Raw genomic sequence first — 23,957 nt, forward strand, 5'->3', positions numbered from 1 at the left:
TGATGTAGTCTAATCTTACTGAGTTGTCATTGTGTCTCAGTGCCTTTTCCTCGTGTGTGCTTGTTATTACTTTTTGAAAACTCTTTGTACCGTCTTTCTTTATCAATATCTCATGTTTCAACGTGGGCACATGCGGCTTATAATCAGGTGCATGTTCAAAATGTTTTTTCCTATAAAAAATGGATTGAGTGTGGCTTATAGACAGGTTCGGCTTACAGTTCGGATATTATGGTACTTGAATTGAGTAAAATTATCGGCATGCGGAATAAAACCATTTCACTTTTCGAACAACTGGCCTTTGTGCAATATAATAGGAATTTCCTTTGACTTTTTTCACTCAGAGTAACTCTTATCCATCATCTAATCGTGAATCTTCAACAATGAAATGAGTCTGCATAAAAAATGGTATCAAATGACTTGCCTTAGTCATAGCTCATAGTAAAAAAGCTGATTTTCTGAGGTGAAACAGAAAAAGGAGCAGAGGGAAGGAAAGACGGCCTCAATCCAACACAGTGGCCCGATGTCATCAAATGTCAAGTCGGTGGTGTGAGCGGTAGAAAAATTGTCACCATCTCGATCCTGCCAGCAATTTTTACCAGCTGCATGAGGATGTTGACAGGGTGGTAGTGATCAATGGCCAAAGAAATTGCTCTGATTGGCCAGTTAAGTTTATAGCTTGCACTGAGACTCTTTGGTTCACAATAGTGTTAACATATAAGGTTACGGATGAGACATTTTGCGTAGGAGTGCAATAATATTTGGTGGAAACGGCACTCGTTATGGCTATACTATGGCAAGTATAATTCAGGAATTTGCAGGGTACAATCTGTAAAAGTACAAAATAAAGCTACGATAATATGCAGTGCATTTGGACTTTCTGGATTGAGTCATTGGGTTCCCTGGGAATGTTAGAGAGAGAGAGAGAGAGAGAGAGAGAGAGAAAGAGAGAAAGAGAGAGAGAAAGAGAGAGAGAGAGAAAGAGAGAGAGAGAGAAAGAGAGAGAGAGAGAAAGAGAGAGAGAGAGAAAGAGAGAGAAAGAGAAAGAGAGAAAGAGAGAGAAAGAGAAAGAAAGAGAAAGAGAAAGAGAGAGAAAGAGAGAGAGAAAGAGAGAGAAAGAGAAAGAGAGAAAGAGAGAAAGAGAGAGCGAGAGATATTTTATTCATCCCCGAAGGGAAATTCACATTTTTTAGTTTTAGATTGTCGTGGTTAGAGAAGGGTTTTTCAACTGGTGTGCGGCAAAAAAATAATCCCCCGATTATATCTTTGCAAAAAAATCCTGCCATTGTTTAATTTACAGACGCTCCCTAAATTACGATCATTCGACTTATGCAAAACCGTAGATACAATCTTTTTTTGGGGGATGTCGAAAAATATTCGGACAATGCTGTAAGTTAGATTTTGTATTGTGTGCACCTTTTTCTATATAGAGGATAGTACTGTAGTGCTTCCTTCCGCTGCGTGGCGCTGTGAAAGGTCACCCAGCAACCACCCTGAAGAAGAAAATCCACTTCCTCTTCCTAGTTCATGTGTAATCATTCTATACTGTATCTCCAGCGTGCTAAGAACTTTGACATTGTTATTGTTTAATATCGCGTGCATCCATTCAATATGGTTGGTGTAAAGAAGAGGCGAGCCGTTTCTTTTGAAATGAAAGTGGAATAAGAAAGCTTGATGCGGTTGAGAAAATGGTCGGAACGCTTGTTTTTTCGTCCAGTTTTTACCACGGAGAAGTCGCCTAACTCTTCCAAAAGTAAGTTTAACTTAACTTTATTTATCTATCTAGTCAAGTCATTTTTATCTGTGATGCCCTTAATCACAAGGAGTCTCAAAGGGCTTCACAGCCCACGGAATGTCAATGCCCAATGTGTAGCTTTGTCCTTCAGTACTATGCTTTATCATTCAGCCTGGTTTGTATTGTTATAGAGCATATTATTTTATTAAACGTTTATTTTTCAGTTTCAAAATAATACAGGTTACTTATACAAACCTCAAACATACCTAAATGGACCTTAAAAATACATTCCATTCAAAATTTAGCACTAGAGCAACTTACGAACAAATTTAACTTACCATCGTCCGGAATCTCATTCGTAAGTAGGGCAGCGTCTGTATACTGTAGACTTTATTCTAGTAATCAGTGGAGTATCTGTATCATCCATCCAAATCAGTAGGTGGCAGCAGATTGACATTTTATTTACTTGTTATTTATTATTCTGCTCATGAGGTAGAAAATGTATTCAATAACTTATCTTGTTTGGTGAATTGGTTTAAGATTACACAGCAAAAATAATACATAATAATCTATTAAGTGAAAATCCAGCACATTCTTTTGCTGATTTTTAATCGTTTGCCTTATTTTACCCCCCCCCCAAAAACATTTGGAACATAGTAAAAAAAAAAAGTCAAGTCCTGTTTATCTGTAAAACACACTTCTATTCTATAGCATATAGATAACCTATATTTTATGTTTACAATATCTGTGTATTATTTGTTATTGCAACATTCATTGCAGCCTGGTCATCCTGGAAGGGGGATTACCTCATGTGCGGTCCCTTCTCAAGGTTTCTTCATTTTCCTCATGTTGAGGTTTTTGAATTTTTTCCTTGACCTCATGTAGGTTTTAGATCATGGGATGGTGTAATAATAGTCTGTGGTTTGCAAGAATCTGTGGTCTGTGTAGCCCTTTGAAACTCTTTGTGATTAAGGGCGTCACAAATAAACATGACTTGACTTGACTTAACAGTACTTTAATGAGAACTCCAATCATTTAAAAAACGTTTTTTTTCTTCCCCAAGGCAGTAGTTCGGCTTCTCAATAAGACTGGAAGCGACATGCTGGAGATGTCACCAATTCAACAAAGACAACATCAGCAAGCCAACAACAAAAATGCTCTTCACGCTTCACACGAGAAACTTCTTTATCCTCACACAAGCCACTTTGGAGCCGAGTGACCAGGAAGCCTAAGTGTGAGATGCAGAGAGGTGTGAAACAAAAACACAACCTTTACAGCTCTGACTTCCTCTGGTTGTTGGTGGCGAACAGTGATGTAGGCCAAATGCAACAGTCTTGACACAGACAGGAAACATTAGCCAAAGAGGAGTGAAAATCCCCGAGACAAAAAGAGCTCCTGGTTAGGATGACGATACAAACTTTCTGCAGCAGATGCTAAATTCACCTCCAAAACAAGGACAAAAAAGGTCAAAAAGATAAAACTCCAGAGCTCTGGAAAAAAATGCAAGGCTAAGCAACACTATTGCAAAAGGTTGCACGTACACTAGGTCATCTATTTCCTTCCCCTTATCAAGGTTGTTTCGCTGATCCAAACATACTCAAAAGGTTTCAGTGATAATTCTCTCAAGAATGTTTTGGAAGGCATATCAAGCCAAGAAAGGAAAATAAGTCAATTCTGTTTCTGTGATCAAGACCCAACGACCGTCTGTGAGCAATGAATGCCCTTTTAAAGAAATTTGTTATTTGTTATGTTGCCTTCTTTGTTCAGAACAGCCTAGGAAATTTTTACACTCTCATAAAAAACATTATAGCCCAAGATATCCATCCATCCATACATCCATTATCTGAACCGCTTATCCTCAGTAGGGTCGCGGGGGCGCTGGAGCCCATCCCAGCTATCTTCGGGCAGTGGGCAGGGGACACCATGAACTGGTTGCCAGCCAATCGCAGGGCACACAGGGACAGACAATTCGCTCGCTCATTTACACCTAGGGACAATTTGGACCGGCCAATTAACCTGACATGCATGTTTTTGGAATAAGAGAGGAAACCGGAGTGCCCGGAGGAAACCCACGCAAGCACGGGGAGAACATGCAAACTCCACACAGGAGGTTTGATCTCACGACCTCAGAACTGTGCCGCACACGCGCTAACCACTGCGCCGCCGTGCTGCCCGCCCAAGATATCATTAAATGATAAAGGACAACAATTTGCCATTGGCAAAACTACTCTTATAAAACGCAAACCCACAGAATAACGTTACGACAACGACAAATCAGGAGAGGACAGTAATCATTTAGAATTGTAGGTGATTCTATCCGAACAATTCAAATCTTATGAGCGCTAGTAATTCTTGTAAAATCTCAAATGCTTAACAGGCAACTTGTAAATAAAGAACAAATAAAACAACAAAAAAACCTGACTTGGACTGTTTTGAACAAAAAACAAAGTCCGGTAAATAGTATACAAAATCATGCATGGACTTGCTCCCTTAAATCTTTCAGATATAATTTCCCCCTATGTTTCGGTCCGGAGCCTTTGCCCTAAAAATGCTGGTTTACTAGTGATCCCAAGAGCCAAGAAGAAATCGGCAGGTTCGAGAGCGTTCTCCATTCAGGCCTGGTCTTATGGAATGCTCTTCCCCCTGAGATTCGATCTGCAACCTCAGTGGAAATGTTTAAACTTAAGCTTAAAAGACACCTCTATTCTATAGCATATGAATAACCTATAATTTATGTTGACAATATCTGCGTATTATTTGCCCTCATGTAGGTTTTAGATCAGGTGATGGTGTCATAATAGTCTGTGGTTTGCAATAATCTGTGGTCTGTGTAGACCTTTGAGTCTCCTTGTGATTAAGGGATACACAAATAACCATGATTTGGCAAATCCTTATTGAACATATGTCTAACTCCAGCTCGTTCTTTCTGACTAGCGAGATGATTTTTATTAAAAAAGGTTTCCATAGCACCTTAACTATATTAATGACTGCGTACAGGAGCCCGACAGGAATTTATGTGTGTAAATGTTAGGTAAATCTAATAAATCTCAAAATACAACTTTTAAAATGTATTGAAATTTAGAAATTAACACTATTTGAACCCAATACATAGTTAACCATTGAAGAGCTGAAGGACAAGAAATAATATCTCTTTAGCCAGTGGTCCCCGACCACCAGGCTGCTCAGATTGTAGAGGAAAAACAAAAAGGCATTCCTTTGATCTCAGCATTCGATTTTGGAGAGAACGTCGTTGGGCGTCGCCCCCCAAAAATACGCAGAGAGGAAATATGGCAAAAAGGGAACGCGCTTTATTGCATTCGAACACGTTCAAAGTTCTAGACGTTCAACATTGGCTTTTATAGTGAAGGTCGTCCGCCCTTGGCTCCCTCAGCATATCAGCTTGTGACTTCTTGCAACAACGTCATCCCACGACCTTCACCAAATGCCTACATACAACACACTTGTTAAGTCTCCCGATTTGGTCGGGAGACTACCGCTTTGGCTACGATCCTCCCGCCTACCGATCTGAGAGCAACATCTACCGATTTCTAAAAATGTATTTTTTTGGGGTCGCCGAAATTTTTATGTGAACAAAGTTTTGCCGATTAAAATGTAGCCGAATCATCCATAGTCTTTATCATCGTCTTTTTTGCCGTTCTGCACCGGAAAAAGCTTTGATCGAGACTCGGCAATCATAATCTCGAACGCCACGTGATCTCATTCCTTCGAGAGCAGCAGACGAATAAGAGTGCTACATATGACTATGTTAAAGAACACCAGAAAATTTAGAATAATTAAACATTGTAATAATCACATGTAAACATAAAATAACAATAAAGTAGATTGAAAAACGAATTTTATTGTTGTCTTTTCAAGTAATAATAATAATAATAATAATAATCGCGTCGGAAAAAAAATCTCCCGATTTCCCATTTCTGAAACTTAACATGTATGCATACAATTTTTACTCTCGGTGCCACAATGTACAACATTATAATGGACCATTATGGGAAAGAGTTCAGCCAAAACAATGTTTTACAACGTGGTACCATGAGTAAAAATAGTGTCATGAAGACATAAAATAGAATGCCTTTTCTATGTCATCCAAATCACTAGTAGTCTAGTGATTACACAGTGGAATTGGACATATTATTATCATTACTAAAGTTGTTATTGAGCTAGGCCAGGGGTCGGGAACCTATGGCTCGCGAGCCAGATGTGGCTCTTTTGATGATCGTATATGGCTCGCAAATCTGAGGTTGGGGTTTAAAAAAAATTATCTTATGTTTAAATCCATCCATAGATTTTCTACTGCTCGTGTCTTGTGCAGAGTTCCGGTTGCATGAGCGATTGTCTATTATTTTAATTGGATGATAATACCCTACGTTGGTCAATACTGGGCCGTTGCTGGGGGCACAGGTACACAGCCCCTTTTGCGTCCCTTGGCACTTGGTCATTAGCTCAAAGCTAACCCTTCGACAGAGAAGATGGCGAAACGAAAAAAAAAGATGATGAATATTGTACATTTCAGGACGAATGGACCGAAGAATTTGCCTTTGTGGAGAGGTATGCCTAATTTGCAATGACAAAATTGCATAGATGAAACGGTTGAATGTAAAGCGGCACTTCGACACACGCCATGCTGCCTTTGCATTGAAGATGCGGATGAACAAGTTCAAATCACTGAATGAAGAGTTGGAAAGAATTGCACGACAGAAAGCGGAGTTGGCGGGCAAGCACATGTGGACAGAAATGAACAAACTTCAACCCGAAGACGAGTTGGTCCTCAAAACATGGAACGCGCTACCAGTCACATACCACACACTGAAGCGTGTGAGTATTGGTGTATTGACAATGTTTGGATCGACGTATTCATTTGAGCAGTCATTTTCACACCTCAAATACATCAAGTCCAACCTACCATCACGGTTAACGGATGAACCAACCAACCAAACTACAAAACCATCAGCAAATCCATGCAGCACCAGAAGTCGCATTAATGGTGAGTATTATAACAACATTATTTAAAATAATAAATTAAGACGCTTGTTACGCTCACATTAAATTGAATTCAGTTTCAAAATATATTATATGGCTCTCACTGAAACAAATTTCCAAAAATTGTTCTTTTATGGCTCTCTCAGTCAAAAAGGTTCCCGACCCCTGGGCTAGGCTGTAAGAATATTGTTAAACATTAAACTGGTCGGTGTTACAGAAAAGGTTGGGAATGACAGCATTAAGCGACCTAAAGTCCTAAACGGATGGAATGCTATTGTTTACAAGTAGCCTACCGGAAGCTCTCGACAAGGCTTAGTTGTTTTTGCATCAGTTCTGGTAAACCCCCGCGGTTTTGTGGTCTCGCGGGTGGCACATATGCTATTTTCGGACAGCAGTGTGAACCGGAATGGGCTTAACATAGGAACTTGTTTGCAGACCAACCATTCAAGCGCTGCCATTTTCCTACCTATGTAACTTATTTTTAGCTATCATGGTACACATTACTCCTGACCACTTTCAAAGGCGTAACTCCACGTCACACACAGGGTGGCTCATTTTTGTGGCACAGAAGGCTCCTAGATTGCTTCAAGTTGAGCATTTGCAAGTTTGACACATTATGAATATTAATTAGATATAGCAAAGTGTGCTGCAGTACTTTTGGATGCTGCGTAAATGCCGTATATTTATGTGCTACTAAAAATGACACCACTGCTTTGCACGTTAGACTACTGCTTTTTGCCCCAATCCCATGTTTTTAAAAAAACAGAAACAAAATACAACTACTTTTTCAAATTCAAAACAACAACAAAAAAAGTTTTGACTCAAGACTAGTTCTTCAGTCTTCGGCTGCTTTGTTTTAAAGGGAATTTTAAAGGGAAGTCTTTTGAGCATCAATGCTCCAATGATTGCATTGGATTTCTGGTAGATGCTAGGGGACTGCTCATGTTTTTTATTTGATATCTAATATATATACATATACAGGACACCCTGAACTGCTTGCCAGACAGTTGCAGGGCACACAGAGACTGACAACTCACCCAGGGACAATTTGGACCGGCCGATTTACCTGACAAGCATGTTTTTGAAATGTTGGAGGAAACAGGAGTGCCCGGAGGAAATCCACAAAAACATGGGGAGAACATGCAAACTTCTGACTGGTACCTCAGAATTGTGCCGTGGACACGCTAACCATATGCCGCCCGTATAGGTGTATAAATATTTATGTGTGTGTATATACAGTATATAATGTCTAAAAATGTTAACTGTTTCCAGTACTTTGTTTAAAAAAAAGTTGTGTTTCGTTTTATCTCAAAAGTGTTTTTGTGATAATTTCAAGTCAAATCAAGTGAAGTCATGTTTATTTGTGACGCCCTTAATCACAAAGAGTCTCAAAGGGCTGCACAGACCACAGATTTGTGCAAACCGCAGACTATTATGACACCATCCCCTGATCTAAAACCAACATGAGGGCTAGGAAAAACTTAAAAAACCTCAACATGAGGAAAATGAAGAAACCTTGAGAACGGGCTGCACATGAGGTCATCCCCTCTCCAGGATGACCAGGCTGCAATGGATGTTGCAATAACAAATAATACACAGATAGTGTCAACATAAAATATAGGTTATTCATATTTGTGATTCGTGACCATCCATTCACATTTTGCTTTGGTCCAGACTGCATTTAGAGAAAACATAAAAAACAATGGAAACGTGTATATGAACATTTACACATCACAAACATGTTAAAATGACAAATAGTCCCGGCAGTAGCTCAAGAGGTAGAGCGCTCGTCTTGGGATCAAGGGAACCCAGTTCGAATCCCGGCTCGTCCGTGTTACATGTCGAAGTGTCCTTGGGTAAGACACTGAACCCCTAATACCCCCAATAAGCAGGTTAGCGCCTTACATGGCTGCAAGGCCGCTATTGGGAAATGTGGAGCACATTGTAAAGCGCTTTGGGAAGTCATTGACTTGAAAAGCGCTATGTAAATGCAGATCATAAATCTGAATTATGGACTTGTCTTTAAGCACGTAATGTTTTTATTTATTTAATGCTGCTGGTGAAATAGGAATGTCTCCAAAAAAAGGACGAGGTCTGTTTCATGAATGTCCTACTCTAAAGAAGCTATCAGTTGCATTATCCATGTATTTTTTGAATTTAAATTCACCCAGCGAAGGAAAAAGAAACATCGCGACTCAAGAGCACTTATTTCATCTAATCAAAATATTTAGACCTTTAACCTCATGGGCCGCACTTTGTTGTTTTTAAGTGACTAATAACGAGATTCAAGCCGTTGCTTTTGAGTAAATGTGAGCTATGATGGGCAATGTTCCCTGTAATTTTCCAGGGGTCTGAGCGTTCACACAAAGTCGGTGAGCAACGCTTGAAACAACAGTAAGCAAACATAATCCCAAGTGTGGCAAGATAATTAATTATCCAACATGTCCAAAACTTGACATCAAGGTACATTTTGCTGAGTTTCCGGCAATGCAAAATTATTTTTCTCTTTTGAATAAATTGACTCATGTACTATTGCAAAGGTTGTACGGCCTACAAACGTCGTTTGTTCTTACAATTCTTTCACAAGATATCCGTTTCTTTTTATTTCCTGATATATTTTGTCGCATAATATTAACATTTTGGGGGGCTTATTTAGTCGGTTGTAAGATACAGAACAGTACTTAATCACATTTTTTAGTGGAAGTACAGTCTTGGCAACAAAAATCACTTGATATAATTGGAAATTATTTGAATGCAACACAAACTTTTTATTCTTTTTTCCGTGTTTTTTTTCTACTTTTTTTAAAATTCCTTTAAAAAAAATCTCATTGTGTTCATTTTTCCGAACTGTTACTTTTTTCTTTTTGTTTTCTATTTACTTTTTTCCTACATTTTTCTTTTCTTTTTTCTGGCTTTTTTCAAATTTTTTCCTTCTTTTTTTCTCTCCCTTTTGTTTTTTTTTTCTCAGCTTTTCACTACTTTTTCAATTTGGTATTTTTTTCTTTTTTGTTCTATTCCCCACTTCCTTTAAGTCATTTTGTGCATCATTTTACATAATATTTGGTCATGTTGAGAGCCGGGTCTTTTTAGCGAGCCGAGCCAAAGAAGCCGGTTCTCGACAAACTCTACTAACTTTACTCAACTTCGTTCTACTTCGACTCGACGTCAAAATACCGCATTTAGGACACAACGTCAGGGGAACCAGTGTATTTTTACCTTCATGCACTGTAACTTTGACTTAAGTCGCTTCTTAATTAGTCATTTTGAGCCCTGATTTTTGTGCGCTGGCTAGATTTTCTTGTGCGCTGAGAATGTGCGCAGCTTAGATGGAACACTGATGATGGGTGATGATGTTTCACTTGATTGGAATAGCCTGGTAAATAGTTCAAATATTTAATCGCGGATATTTACTTAAAAATAGTTGTCCTTGTTTTTCATAGCATCACTAACATGCTGTTAAGCAATACAAATTACTAAAGGAATAAAGAGACCATATGATAAGCTCCATGTTCATATGGTCGTTTTGTGTTTCCAATCACATTTCAATGGAATACGCTCTCATAAACCAGCTCCCCTCCTAATTCTTTTGTGCCATATCAACTAGCCATGAAGTGATCCCTTTGTTCCAAGCCTCGCACTGTCATTGCTGGAGGTCCAATGAGGGTGAACAGAGTTTGATTTCAGACCCAATTAGTCATGAGGTATTTGGGCAGTGGTTGCGAAGAGGTGGGGGAGTTGCTGTAGGACTAGGTTCAATTGGAGATTAATAAAACTTCCAAGTCATGGACAATCACATCATTGTGTCCAGGAAATATTCACTTTGACAAATTGTATACGTTCAACGCTCTAACATGAACACATCCAAACTGTTGTGTATTAAAAGTCACTTGTTCTGGTAGGATAAAAAAGCAGGGCATGAACTTGTCTTTGTACTCCATATCAAAGGGTTTGAAACATTGTCTCAGACAGCCGATAAGAGTAATAAAACACACACACATGTGCACACATACTCACAGTAAACCGGCAGAACACCGCGGGATGGGAAAGACACACAAACAACAAATCCAACAGGCTAACTCACAACTAGTCTCTAACTTGTACGCAAACACGCAGTGTATATCACTCTGCCAACAACAGTTAAGAACATTTAAGTCAAGTCATGTTTATTTGTATAGCCCTTAATCACAAGGAGCCTCAAAGGGTTGTACAGACTACAGATTATTGCAAACCACAGACCATTATGACACCACCCCCTGATGGGGGCAAGGAAAAACTCAAAAACCTTAGCATAAGGAAAGTCAAGTCAAGTGAAGTCCTGTTTATTTGTGACACCCTTGATCACAAGGAGTCTCAAAGGTCTGCACGGACTATTGCAAACTACAGACGATTATGACACCATATCCTGATCTAAAACCTACATGAGGGCAAGGAAAACCTCAACATGGGGAAAATGTAATTGCAACATCCTTTGCTGTCTGGTAATCCTGAAAGGGGATACTACATGAGTGGTCCCTTATCAAAGTTTCATTTTCCTCATGTTGAGGTTTTTGAGTTTTTCCTTGCCCTCATGTTGGTTCCAGATCAGGGGATGGTGTAATAATAGTGTGAAATAATAGTCTGTGCAATAACCTGTGCAGCCCTTTGAGACTCTTTGTGATTAAGGGCTATACAAATAAAAATGACTTGACTTGACTTGAGAAGGGACCGCACATGAAGTAATCCCCCTTCCAGGATGACCAGGCTGCAATGGATGTGGCAATAACAAATAATTCACAGATATCGTCAACATAAAATATAGGTTATTCATAAAATACCTGGGTGTGCAGCTGGACAACAAACTGGACTGGACTGCCAACACAGAAGCTCTATGTAGGAAAGGGCAAAGCCGACTTTACTTCCTCAGAAGGCTGGCCTCCTTCAAAATCTGCAAAAAGCTCCTGAAAATATTCTATGAGACAGTAGTGGCAAGCGCCCTCTTCTATGCGGCAGCGTGTTGGGGAGGCAGCGTCAAGAAGAAGGATGCCTCTCGTCTCAATAAACTGGCTAGGAAAGCGAGCTCTGTTGTGGGCAAAGAGCTGGACAGCCTAACAACAGTAGCTGAGAGACGAGCACTGAAAAAGCTGAGGTCAATCATGGACAATCCATCGCATCCACTACACAGCATTATCTCGAGACAGAAGAGCAGTTTCAGCGACAGACTGCTGTCACTGTCTTGTACTACGGACAGACTGAAGAGATCTTTTCTTCCTCATGCCATAAGGCTCTTTAACTCCACCCGGCAGAGTAAAGGCCCACATTAAACCACACCACCTACATTGGATATTACCGAATCTTACTGCAATATGTATTCTGTGTAGCACTATTTAGTTACTCTATATAACACGCTACAGTGGGCATTTGCACGTCACACTGAGTATTTGTATATTGTATTCTTTTGGCTTTATTATTGTACTGTTCTCAGCTCAGGGATGCTGCTGGAAATGTGAATTTCCCTTAGGGGATGAATAAAGTATCTATCTATCCATCTATCTATCAGAAGGGTGTTTGAAGCCTAGTTTTACTCCGTCTCCAGCAACCACATATCAATCTGCAGCTCTAAGGCCCTTAGAGAACCATTACAATTGCAATCATGGACTCCAAAACTAAGCTTTAGATACAGTACAGGTCACATATTGACTCAGAAAATTTCCCATAACTAATATATAAGTTGCATAGGTTGGACAAATACAACCTTTGGACAAAACAAATGGACCGATTTACAACCACGATATTACATTTTATAAAAGGTTCTCCTTAGTTAAACAGTAATAGGGCTTGGCAGCTTTCACACTTTTATCTTCCTTTTGATACAAACTAGTCCCTAAATTACACGTTCAAACTGGGAGTACGATATAATATAAATATTAAACTAAGCAGTAAATGTTTCAGTAGAATAATAAATACTGTAGAAAGAAAGAGTGCAACGGTTGACCGAGTCACCTCACTGTGGGTTTGTCTTTGTACTCACCGGGCCAAATAAAAATCAGAAGTAAAACTCTTATGAAATGGTTACGATTGTCTGGAGTATTTACGAGTCAGGGGTTTACGGTAAGAAGGGTATCATAAAATCCTTCTATGAACGTCAATCGAATATGGATTTTGGCATTCGAATTTGATAAGATAGGATTTGGTGGGCATTTTCATCATGCAGTCTAAGCAAAGTCAAGAGGCAGGGATAAGACCAGGGTTGGGTAGGGTTACTTTAACTGGATTACTTTCAATTACTTTTGGATCACTCCAATACCAAATATGCTAATAAAAGACAAAAGAAACTAAATATGAATAAAATGACTCAATTTTGTGCAGGCTTGGGGAGTAACAGAATACATGGAACGGCCAAAATGATGTTGGCAAGCTGTTTGGATTTATTTTCATTTTGTTTCTGTCGCATTTTATGTTCGTTTTGCCGGAGATCAAAGAGATCAAAGCCAGGAGAGAAAGCTTACCACGTGTTGTGAGTCATCATTTTATTCATATTTAGTTTCTTTTGTCTTTTATTAGCATATTTAGTATTGGAGTCATCCAAAAGTCATTGAAAGTAATCCAGTTAAAGTAACCCTACCCAACCCTGGATAAGACTCATACTCTATTTTGTCTTTGTGGTAGTAATATACAATATTCAAAATATCCATTGCATGGTTATTTTTAATATCTTAATATAAATAATGGAGTCCTTTTAACAATGACTGCTTACCTGCACTCATCAGATGAGTTGGTGCATTAGCAATGAAGTCAGAGGCAGAACTGCGAACTTCCTGGTCTTCATCCTGCAAGAGCATAAACAGACTCTTCCACAGAGACACGGTACCGAGCAGGCCTGAACACAAACACATCAATGCTTTTAGTATCCACCTCAAATTGATTTTCAGCACGTCAGCTTATATATGAGAACTAACCGAGTGGAAGCTCAGAGCTAGTCAGTAATGGGCCCGTTGAGTCCACCAACACCTTGGCAACCATCAATTTCACTTCAACATGCTGCTCCTCACTGCAGGATGAGCACACTAGCGCCCCCCACTGTGATAAGCAAGTCTTTACAGTTTCACCCTGCAGGAGAGAAACAGCTGAAAATTAATATGCATGTAAAATATACATCCACACAATATACTACTCAAACTTAAGAGCAACCAGCGATAAAATTCCACTTACTAACTCCCTCCAATGAAAGTTATATACTTAAAACATAATATTTTTTTCAACTCCCAATCGTATTAATTACTTTGAATGTATAATTCTGTAGAATCACAAAAAACATAATTTATCTAAGTGGTTAGTTTTCAGGAAATGCAATTACTTGTCTAGACAGATCAGTGACTACTATGGGTTTTGATGTTTTTGACATAAACAATATTGAGTAGTTGTTGTAGTAGTGCAGGTAGTCTTTATTGGAAAATAAAAATAAAGAAGATTCAAGACGACACTCAACTATAGCTTCCGTTGGAGGAATCTCCCACACTAAACTGTGGAAATTTGGAGGCCTGCCTCATTGAGATAAAAGAGTGGATGTCACTCAATTTCTTGCGTCTTAACTCTGAAAAGACCGAAATGTTAATCATTGGTCCATCTAAATGCCGTGACTTATTCTCAAAAACTGCTGTGAACATTGACAAATGTCACATCACACAGAGTGACTCAGTTAAAAATGTAGGTGTCATATTTGACCCTGATCTATCCTTTGAAATGCATGTAAAGAAAATTACTAGAACCGCTTTCTTCCATCTTCGTAACATTGCTAAAATCCGTTCAATACTGTCTCAGTCGGATGCGGAAATTATAATTCATGCGTTTGTTACCTCCCGTCTCGACTACTGTACTGCACTACTCTCTGGTCTCCCGAAGTCTAGAATCAAGTCTCTTCAGCTGATACAAAATGCCGCAGCGAGGCTTTTAACTAGGACAAAAAAGTACGATCACATAACACCGATTTTGGCTAACCTGCATTGGCTCCCAGTTAGCCTTAGATGTGATTTCAAGGTTCTCTTAGTATTATACAAAATCATACATGGAATTGCTCCCTCTTATCTTTCAGATCTGATTTGCCCCTATGTCCCGGTCCGAAGCCTACAATCTGAGAGTGCCGGTCTTCTGGTGATCCCAAGAGCAAAGAAGTGTTCTGCTGGTTCGAGAGCGTTCTCCATCCAGGCACCGGTGCTATGGAATGCTCTTCCCCCTGAGATCCGATCTGCAACCTCAGTGGAAATGTTTATATCTAAGCTTAAAACTCACTTCTACTTCATAGCATATGAATAACCTACTCTTCTCGTCAGCTGAAACATAGTCTGTGTAATATAGTGTAATAATCTGTGTAGCCCTTTGAGACTCTTCGTGATTTAGGGCTATACAAATAAAAATGACTTGACTTGACAAGATGTCTCCATTATAGATGCATAGTGATCCAATCACAGCATTGGGACGGCTCTCATCATGTCGGTGTAAGAAGTCAAGTCAAGTCATGTTTATTTGTGACGCCCTTAATCACAAAGTGTCTCAAAAGGCTGCACAGACCACAGATTATTGCAAACCACAGACTATTGGGACACTATCCCCTGATCTAAAACCTACATGAGGGCAAGGAAAAACTCAAAAACCTCAACATGAGGAAAATGAAGAAACTTTGAGAAGGGACTGCACATTAGGTCATCCCCTTTCAGGATGACCATGTTGCAATGGATGTTGTAATAACAATTAATACAAAGATATCGTCAACACAAAATATAGGTCATTCATTCGCTATATAATAGAACAGTTCTACTGAGGTTGCAGATCAAATCTCAGGGGGAAGAGCATTCCACAGCTCCGGGGCCCGAATGGAGGACGAAAGTAACACGATTCTTCTCTACTGTATGAGTGACGTGTAGATATGTGCTAGCACAATAACAACCTCACATACATAGAAAAAGCTTAAAAATACTACAACAAATGTTAACGTTTTTTATGACGATCAGATCAATTGTGGTTACTTAAATCCAAGCAAACCAACCATGTATTCATCAATTTATTCATACTTAGAAATCGGATTTTACCTTTTGGTTTGAGTGTACAACCTGGATAACCAGCTGAGATAGCAGTGTCATAGATGCACAGTACAGCTCCACACTAAGAGAGAGAAACACATATAGGTCAGTTGAACCAATTTCAATAGAGATCAAAGGTTTGTCCTATTCATAGGGAACATTTCTGCTGATTTTTTTTTTCATCAGCGCAAATAAACTCAAGAACTTAACACTCCTCTCTTGAAACCAGAGGCATTAAATACTCTCTATCACCTCAAGTGAACCTACCATTTAAATCAATTTTTCTTCTTTAGTTGATGTGCAAAAACCTCCGATGACACCGACTTCGAAAACAACAAGCCAGTATTAGCTTACTAGCCACAAAAGAAGTGTGCTGGCACTCAAAAACACGTTCTACAAACAAGAGCCAGACTCCCATTCAAATTCAGGGAAGATGAGGACAGCCAGCAACCCAATCTCATCCTGCTTTGCCTTAATCATAACCTTGAGGCCACGAGAAGTGTAAGAAAATCCCTACGTTTTCCGACGGTGGTCTAAAAGGCTTAATAGGGCTAATACTCTTTGTTACTTGATCTGTGTTCTGTTCTGTACTTTCTTGAAATGGTGAGAAAAGTGCAGCAGTGTCTGTCAATTGATGTCAAAGGGATTAGTCTCTGCATATAAACAAATTGGCCTGAAGAGGGATGGGTGCCACCAAGCTGTACAAGACACACCACAGGAAATGGTGCCCCTTCGACCCTAGTGGTTAAAAGAACCAACCAAACATATAAACGAATATTGAAATACTAAAGGCTGTTCTTAACAGAAATTTGATGCTTCTTTTGTATGTTAATGTGTCCACAAAAAAATGGCAGAGGTAGAACAATGCTACAACTTCTCTTATTTTTCCTATTCATAAAGTATTAACTGGGTTCTTGCAAATGTGAAAAGTAGTAGTTGAAGCATTACTCATAGCAGTGTCTGAAACTCATGACAAAAATCTACTTATAACATTCATTGCATGTATATGACATCGCTGTTTTCCGTCTGCCATCAGTATGTACCTGTATTTACTTATCTTAATTCATGTAATGTTTGCGTTGCGTCGTCTTCTACAAACCACAAGAAATCCTCTTTCCACGATGCTTTAAATGTACGTTTACGTTTTGTAGCGTCATACATTTTGTTAGCTTCTTTTGAATCTTTCTTCTGGTGCTGAGGTTTTGGCTTGATTCCTAACCACATAACCCATTTTTATTGTGTGTCTACTTTGGAAAATGATATGCAAATTATTATTGAAAAGAAATGAAATGATCTGCATTTATATAGCGCTTTTCAAGTCAATGACTTCCCAAAGCGCTTTACAATGTGCTTCACATTTCCCAATAGCGGCCTTGCAGCCATGTAAGGCGCTAACCTGCTTATTGGGGGTATTAGGGGTTCAGTGTCTTACCCAAGGACACTTCGACATGTAACACAGACGAGCCGGGATTCGAACTGGGATCCCTTGATCCCAAGACGAGCGCTCTACCTCCTGAGCTACTGCCGCCCCCAAACTTATAACGCTAAATTTGGAAGCAAGAAGTTATTCCATGCAGGCTTCTGCCGAGTATGCAAATTGGCTAACGAACCGAAATTTCCGAACGAAGATTTCGGAATCGGAATAAAGCAGACGTTATTTCAGACACTGCTCATAGTACTGCTCCTTATAATTCCCATCTTATACAACAGACCAATTAGAAAATGATAAAAACAAATAGTCCCCACATCCCCATATATTGATAGTGCACACATTTTCAACCTAATGGGCTTCTTTAAGTCGGCCCTTATGAATTTCTGTAGCATCAGCATGGCTAGAGTTAGCAATTGCTTAAAGAAGGTTGAGTTTATAGATCTCATGGATTGGACTTAACACATATTACTGGCCTAGTTGCTCACCTTAGCGGTTTGAGTTTCACTCTTGCTTGAGAAACAAGCATCGTCGCAGACCTTAGCCATAGCAATTACAATAGATGACTCCACCTAACAAATTACTGATGAGGTAATTCTGATTTAAAAATGGACACCTGCAAGGAGATTGCATATGATGCCGGTTCATTATTTTGACTGTTATACCTCACTGTTGTTCGTTATCTCCGTGTTCAGATTTAAACAAGTTACTTGGTTAGATACTTTATTCATCCCCATAGGGAAATTCACACTGCCAGCAGTATCCTTGTGTTGAAAAAATGCACACTGTAATAAAAGTAGGGCAATATGCAAATGTGGGGGTGGGGTTTAATGTGGGCTTTTACTCCCCCGGGTGGAGATAAAGAGCCTCATGGCATGAGGAAGCAATGATTATACACGGTTTACATCATTGTAACCATCAGCCAATCATGTGTTGTTCTTTGATTCCCATGCCGCTTAGGGCAGATCTGCTTTTGTAACCAAGGAGATTTATTAAAAACATAGGGCGCAGGGTAGGGCTTTTAGGACAGGGTGGAATGTCTAATTTGAGGTTTAGGCTCTCTCCTTCTTTTCCTTGTAAGTTCAAAATCCTTTGACATCTTCTCTCCTTATTTTGAGTGTATACTAAGCTTAAAGTTTTCATTTCGCCAGCGTTAGCGGTGCTTGGTTGGTGCAGGGAGCGGTTTTCGAACGCCTCTCAGTTCGAACAAATCAGAGTCCGACCAAAAGTTTCGAGAAATTCTTGCTTCGCTGTTCGGTCAGAAAAATCGGAGTTCGAACGCCGGTAATGCGTGAGTGCGTACGCTAGGGTGCGATGCAGAGCGGCGTACAGGTGTAGATCGCTCTTTTCGTGACCAACTGTTATCGCGTGCAGACGTGCTTAGTTTTGCTTTCGCTTTTAATATAGGTGTAGGAAGTGTTTTAGCCCCTAATTATGCCTCCGAGGAAAGTCAGTGCAAGCAGCAAAGTTGCTACAGGTGAAAAAAGAAAAAGTAGTGCGTACAACTATTGCATTTAAGAAAGAAATAATAGCAAAATATGAAGGTGTGCGAGTGTCTGATCTTGCTAGGGAATACCCCACTGTCCACCTGCGCCTTCTGCTGACCACCACAAAGGTAAGAAATCCTATTCATAATTATTTTCTTTATCCCTTTTTTTTAAATTTTTACACGTTCATGTTAGCGTAATCTTTCGTACAGAAGATTACGATAACGCGAACGTACGATTAGCCTGGGTTAGCTTTATGTTTACGTTGAACATTCAAGGTAAACATTCAGGGTGTTGGAACGGAGCCCCACTTTCAGGGTGTTGGAACGGAGCCCCCTTTCCAATGAACCGCTCACCACTTGTTGTGGAGACCCGGGTGCTCAATAACTTGTAAACGACCTGATTTTTTTATTTTTACACGTTCATGTTAGCGTTATCTTTCGTACGGAAGATTACGATAACGCGGACGTACGATTAGCCTGGGTTAGCTTCATGTTTACGTTAAACATTCAAGGTAAACATTCAGGGTGTTGGAACGGATTAAAACGATTTACATTATTTTTAATGGGAAAAATGATTTCGGTGATCGAACAAATCGGTTTTTGAACAGGGTTCTGGAACGGATTATGGTCGAGAACCAAGGTTCCACTGTATATAAAAAATATAATATTAGAGAGCTAGTTTTATTGAAAAAAAAAAACAAGACACCCAACCACAGGGGAGACGACTTTTGAAATATGATGTAAAATATCTAAATTTAGCAAGATTCATTAGAATTGAATCATCTTCCGACCTGTGAACAGTCCTCTGCGTCAAATCTAACAGGTGCAGAAGGAAGTTATTCAGAGACACATGCCACACACTGTCCATCCGGTAGAGATCACCAGTACAGTTCAACACACTCAACACCTGGAGCACCTGAAGAGAAGAAAGGAGAAAGGAGGATGCGGGTAAAGGTAAAAGAAAAATGAGCATAACAATGTAGTCCCCCCTGTTAATGGTTGTCACAAACCCCAAGGGCTGCGGGAGATTGAAGTTGCTCTAGGCTATCATAACAACTTAGGTGTCATTTATCTGTTGGGTTTCCTAAACTTACTATTTACATCCAAGCCAGGGGCACACCTTTTCACCAGAATAATTACGTATTCATTCATACTACTCTTGAAACTGTACCATTCATTCAGCTCTACCTCCAGTTGATTATTTTTCTTCCTTTGCTCTCCACCTCAGCCCCTATTTTTCAAGCACTGTTTTCTTTGCCGGAGGAGGAAAGACGTTTTCCGCCAAGTGTAACCTCCGATACAAAACACAATCCTGCTGAGAGCAGTTGTTGACATTTCTCCATCATATCTCATTGGTTATTTTTTCTTAGAGGCCCCTATGTGTTATTTGGTGTTCAAACTAAATATTATTTTGTAGAATTTGGGCGAGTGGAGCATGGGTGAGAGGGTGACAGTCATGCATGTTAACATTTGTCTGTGAGCTTTAGACAGCCATTGTATATTTGGACGTGTTAGAAAAATAATAATAAAATAGCAAAGCAGACTGCTTTGAAGCATTGCAGTGTAATGATTCTGAAAAGGAAAACCGTATTTTCCAGACTATTAAGCAAACCTAAAAAACCCAAATTGGCAAGATATCTGCGACCTGGTGCTTCTTCTATGCATCACATAAGATCGAAAATGCATACAGTATTAATACGTGTGTGCTACTACAAAAAGTTTAATGGTTGTATACTACTGTATTTGTGGAATTATTGATCAATCGCAAAACACAACAGGAATCGAACCCGGGTGGCGGTGGTAAGAGCACCGACACTAGCACCACTGATCCACCAGTAATACAGATGAAAGGCAATACATTCAATCAAATCAACACACTATTTTTACTCATGGGGCCAGAAATTAGCGTTATCAAATAGTGAAAACGGAAAAATTGTCCTTTTAGATATTATCAAACTCAAAGTCTGATTCATCATCAAATACCCCCCAAGATTAAAATTCAAGACGACTTTGTTTTCTCCATTTTCTAACATTTGATTCTGGCACTGGTAGTCTAGTGGTTAGGTTTTTACACTCTCATTGCTGCGAACCGGGTTCGATTCCTCCTGCATACAATGCTTCGTGATTTTGGTCTGTCATAATTTTGACTGATAAATAACTGGACTGTATATACCGTAAGTGCATTAAATGAGCAACCATGGTTTTAATTCCATGCGCCCTATATATGAAAAATGTGTGACATAAGTCTCTTATTTTGGGCGTGCAATTTATGATCTAGTGCGGAAAATAGAGTAAATATAAAACAAGATGAGGAACATTCTGTATATAAGAGAAGTTGCATACAGCCGTTGCGCTAACTGCTAGATTCGTGGTGCACATTGAAGTGGCAAACGTATCTAAAGCGTAGCTGAAATAACGTCTGCCTGGGGCGTGCATTTTTTACGTCGGGCGTACAACTTATACAACGTCTCTGCCCGGGTGGCCGACAACTTTTTCAAATCAAACGTTTGCTTTATTCCGATTTTGAAATCTTTGTTCGGTTCGGAAATTTTGGTTCGTTTGGCAATTTGCATACTCGGCAGCCAATCAGAAGCCTGCTTCGAAACACTTAGTGCTTCCGGACTTTCCCGAGCATTTGCATATCATTTTCCAAAGTAGACGCAAAAAGAACACAAGAAAAATGAAGAAGTGGTTAGGAATCAAGCCAAAACCTCAGCCCTAGAAGAATGATTTAAAAGAAGCTAACAAAATGTATGACGCTACAAAACGTAAACGTACATTAAAAGCATCGTGGAAAGAGGAGTTCACGTGGTTTGTAGCAGACGACGCAACGCAAACATCGCATGAATTAAGATGAGTAAATACAGGTACATACTGATGGCAGATGGAAAACAGCGATGCCATATACATGCAATGAATGTTATAAGCAGATCTATAATAAACTTTAAAATTAAGTGTTGTTTTGTTATATATTCTGATTAGCAATCCTTAATACTTTGCAAAAATAGTTTTTTTTTTTGCGATTAGTCATTTTATTGTGTTTCAAGTTGTGATAAATGGGTCAGGCAACTTCATGGCTGGGCAGGCAACTTTTCAGAGTGGTCTGCCCTGCTCTCCGCTAACTTTTTGTCATGAGTTTCAGACACTGCTAAAGCAAAAGTTTTTACTTCCTGGACCTGGATATTGTACCTCTGCTGATGATGGGGGATTCTGAAAGTCCTATTGGATAGTTTATGGCTAGTGGGATTATACAAGGAGCAGATGGTTATGTCCACTAGTAACTGAAGCCATCACTCTGGCGTGGTACAAATCTGATGAGGCCATTGAGAACAACTTTACGACAGCCTTAGGGAAATTCTGGTCCATCATTTTGGGAAATGGTGAAGCTGCGCTCGCAGAGACTTAATTATAGCGCATTTGTTTAACAGATATGTGTGAATGATATTAAGTCTAGGTCTAGATCAAGTGTTGCAGTCACCTCCTGAACATTAAATGCCAAATGGCTCAAGTAGGGCTCCACTAAATGGAGCTGACACCTGAAGAATTACTGTTGGGCTATAAAGCAGTGGGAGAAAAAAACCTTTGCACGCTACAGCATACACAAGCATGAAAACTAATCCAGGCAGTGGATCGCCGTGTTGCTGACAGACAGAAGCCACCTGGAAAGACGCAGTGGATCTGATGGTAAGATGTGCTAAGTTAAATGAAAACACTTTAAGCTAACCTAGCCTGGAGTGTCTACATATCCCTTCCAAGTGCTAAAATCCCAGAAGCCTCGCAAACCTTTCTTGAGAGTGTCTGTGGTGCAAACGACCAATTGAGTTAACCCTCTGCCAGTGCATTTGTTGATTTCTCGAATGGCATATTAGAGCATCACGCAATCCTGAGCAGGATTGATTTTGAGATTTTATCTATTTGCATTCTATGTCATTATGGTGTAATTAAAATGTTGGCATTAGTTCTCTATCCATCCATCGTTCTTCATTATTTGAATTCTTGTGTTTTCATTCCAGAACCGATTGGATACGCATGCTATTTTGAAAAAGCGACCAAAATTAAAAGGGTCAAAAAGTCTACAGCAACGAAAATCTTATCAAAATGAACGGTGAAAACCCCCAAAAGGCATGTCGAATGAAAAAAAAAAACCTGACTGATAGAAAATTGTAAAGTTTTTGGTTGAAGACATGGACAAACTCGTCAAGCACTACTCTTTTTTGTAAAATTTTTATGTTCCAGGATGGAACACATCACATTGTACAAGATTTAAACAGACTCTTGGACTATTCTACTTCTACAAATATGATAAAAAGGCACAGCAAAACCAGATAGATAGAAAGGAAACATGTTTATATATATATATATATATATATATATATATATATATATATAAAATCTACAGTATAATCAGTGTCTGAAACTAATGACAAAAAGTTACAGGACACCAGGGCAGACAACTCTGAAAAGTTGCCTGCCCGGCCATAAAGTTGCCTGCCCAATTTATCACAAGTTGAAACACAATAAGACAACTAATCGCAAAAAAAAAAAACCTATTGTTGCAAAGTATTAAGGATCGATAATAAGAATATATAACAGAACAACACCTTAAATTTAAGTTAATTATAAATCTTACTTAGAACATTCATTGCATGAATATGACATCGCTGTTTTCCATCTGCTATCAGTATGTACCTGTATTTACTCATCTTCATTCATGCGATGTTTGCGTTGCGTCGTCTGCTACAAGCCACGTGAACTCCTCTTTCCACGGTTCTTTTTCATGTACGTTCACGTTTTGTAGCGTCATACATTTTGTTAGCTTCTTTTGAATATTTGGTCATGCTTTTCTGGGCTGAGGTTTTTGCTCGATTCCTGACCACTTATCCCTTTTTCTTGTGTTCTCCGTGCGTCTACTCTGGAAAATGATATGCAAATGCACGACCTTATAACGCTCATGAAAGTCCTAATACACGAAGTTATTCGATGCAGGCTTCCTCAAATTGCCAAATGAACCGAAATTCCGAAATTTCCAAACCTTAACAAACATTTTGAAATCAGAATAAAGCAAATGTTTAATTTAAAAAAAAAAAAAATCTTAGGGTTTTTTTTTCTTGAAAAAGTTGTCGGCCACCCGAGCAGCGACGTTTTGTAAGTTGTACGCCCGACATAAAAGATGCACGCCCCGGCCGTCCGGGCAGACGTTATTTCAGACACTGGTATAATACTCCTTAATATTTACATGAGAAAATGCCTGTTTGT

The 23,957-nt window shown here is 39.3% G+C and overlaps 1 protein-coding gene across 2 annotated transcripts in view; it reads right to left on the reverse strand.

The window, feature by feature from the left end:
• Nucleotides 1-23,957, reverse strand: part of thada (THADA armadillo repeat containing) — a 120,907-nt gene that overhangs the window by 14,832 nt on the left and 82,118 nt on the right. Inside the window, exons 32-36 of one of the 2 annotated variants that reach the window (XR_015852419.1) lie at nucleotides 19,493-19,617; nucleotides 15,793-15,865; nucleotides 13,666-13,816; nucleotides 13,464-13,586; nucleotides 11,545-11,667 (exon numbers count right to left, since the gene is read on the reverse strand). Coding sequence is in view for 1 of the 2 variants with exons in the window: in XM_088351090.1 (XP_088207216.1) it covers nucleotides 13,464-13,586; nucleotides 13,666-13,816; nucleotides 15,793-15,865; nucleotides 19,493-19,617 (472 nt within the window). In the remaining variant the exon portion in view is untranslated. The remainder of the gene's footprint in view (nucleotides 1-11,544; nucleotides 11,668-13,463; nucleotides 13,587-13,665; nucleotides 13,817-15,792; nucleotides 15,866-19,492; nucleotides 19,618-23,957) is intronic. The other variant, XM_088351090.1, reaches the window with a different exon arrangement.

Source organism: Urocampus carinirostris, chromosome 13, assembly GCF_059441175.1.
Source record: "Urocampus carinirostris isolate Australia breed hairy pipefish chromosome 13, RoL_Ucar_1.0, whole genome shotgun sequence".
NCBI lineage: Eukaryota > Metazoa > Chordata > Actinopteri > Syngnathiformes > Syngnathidae > Urocampus > Urocampus carinirostris.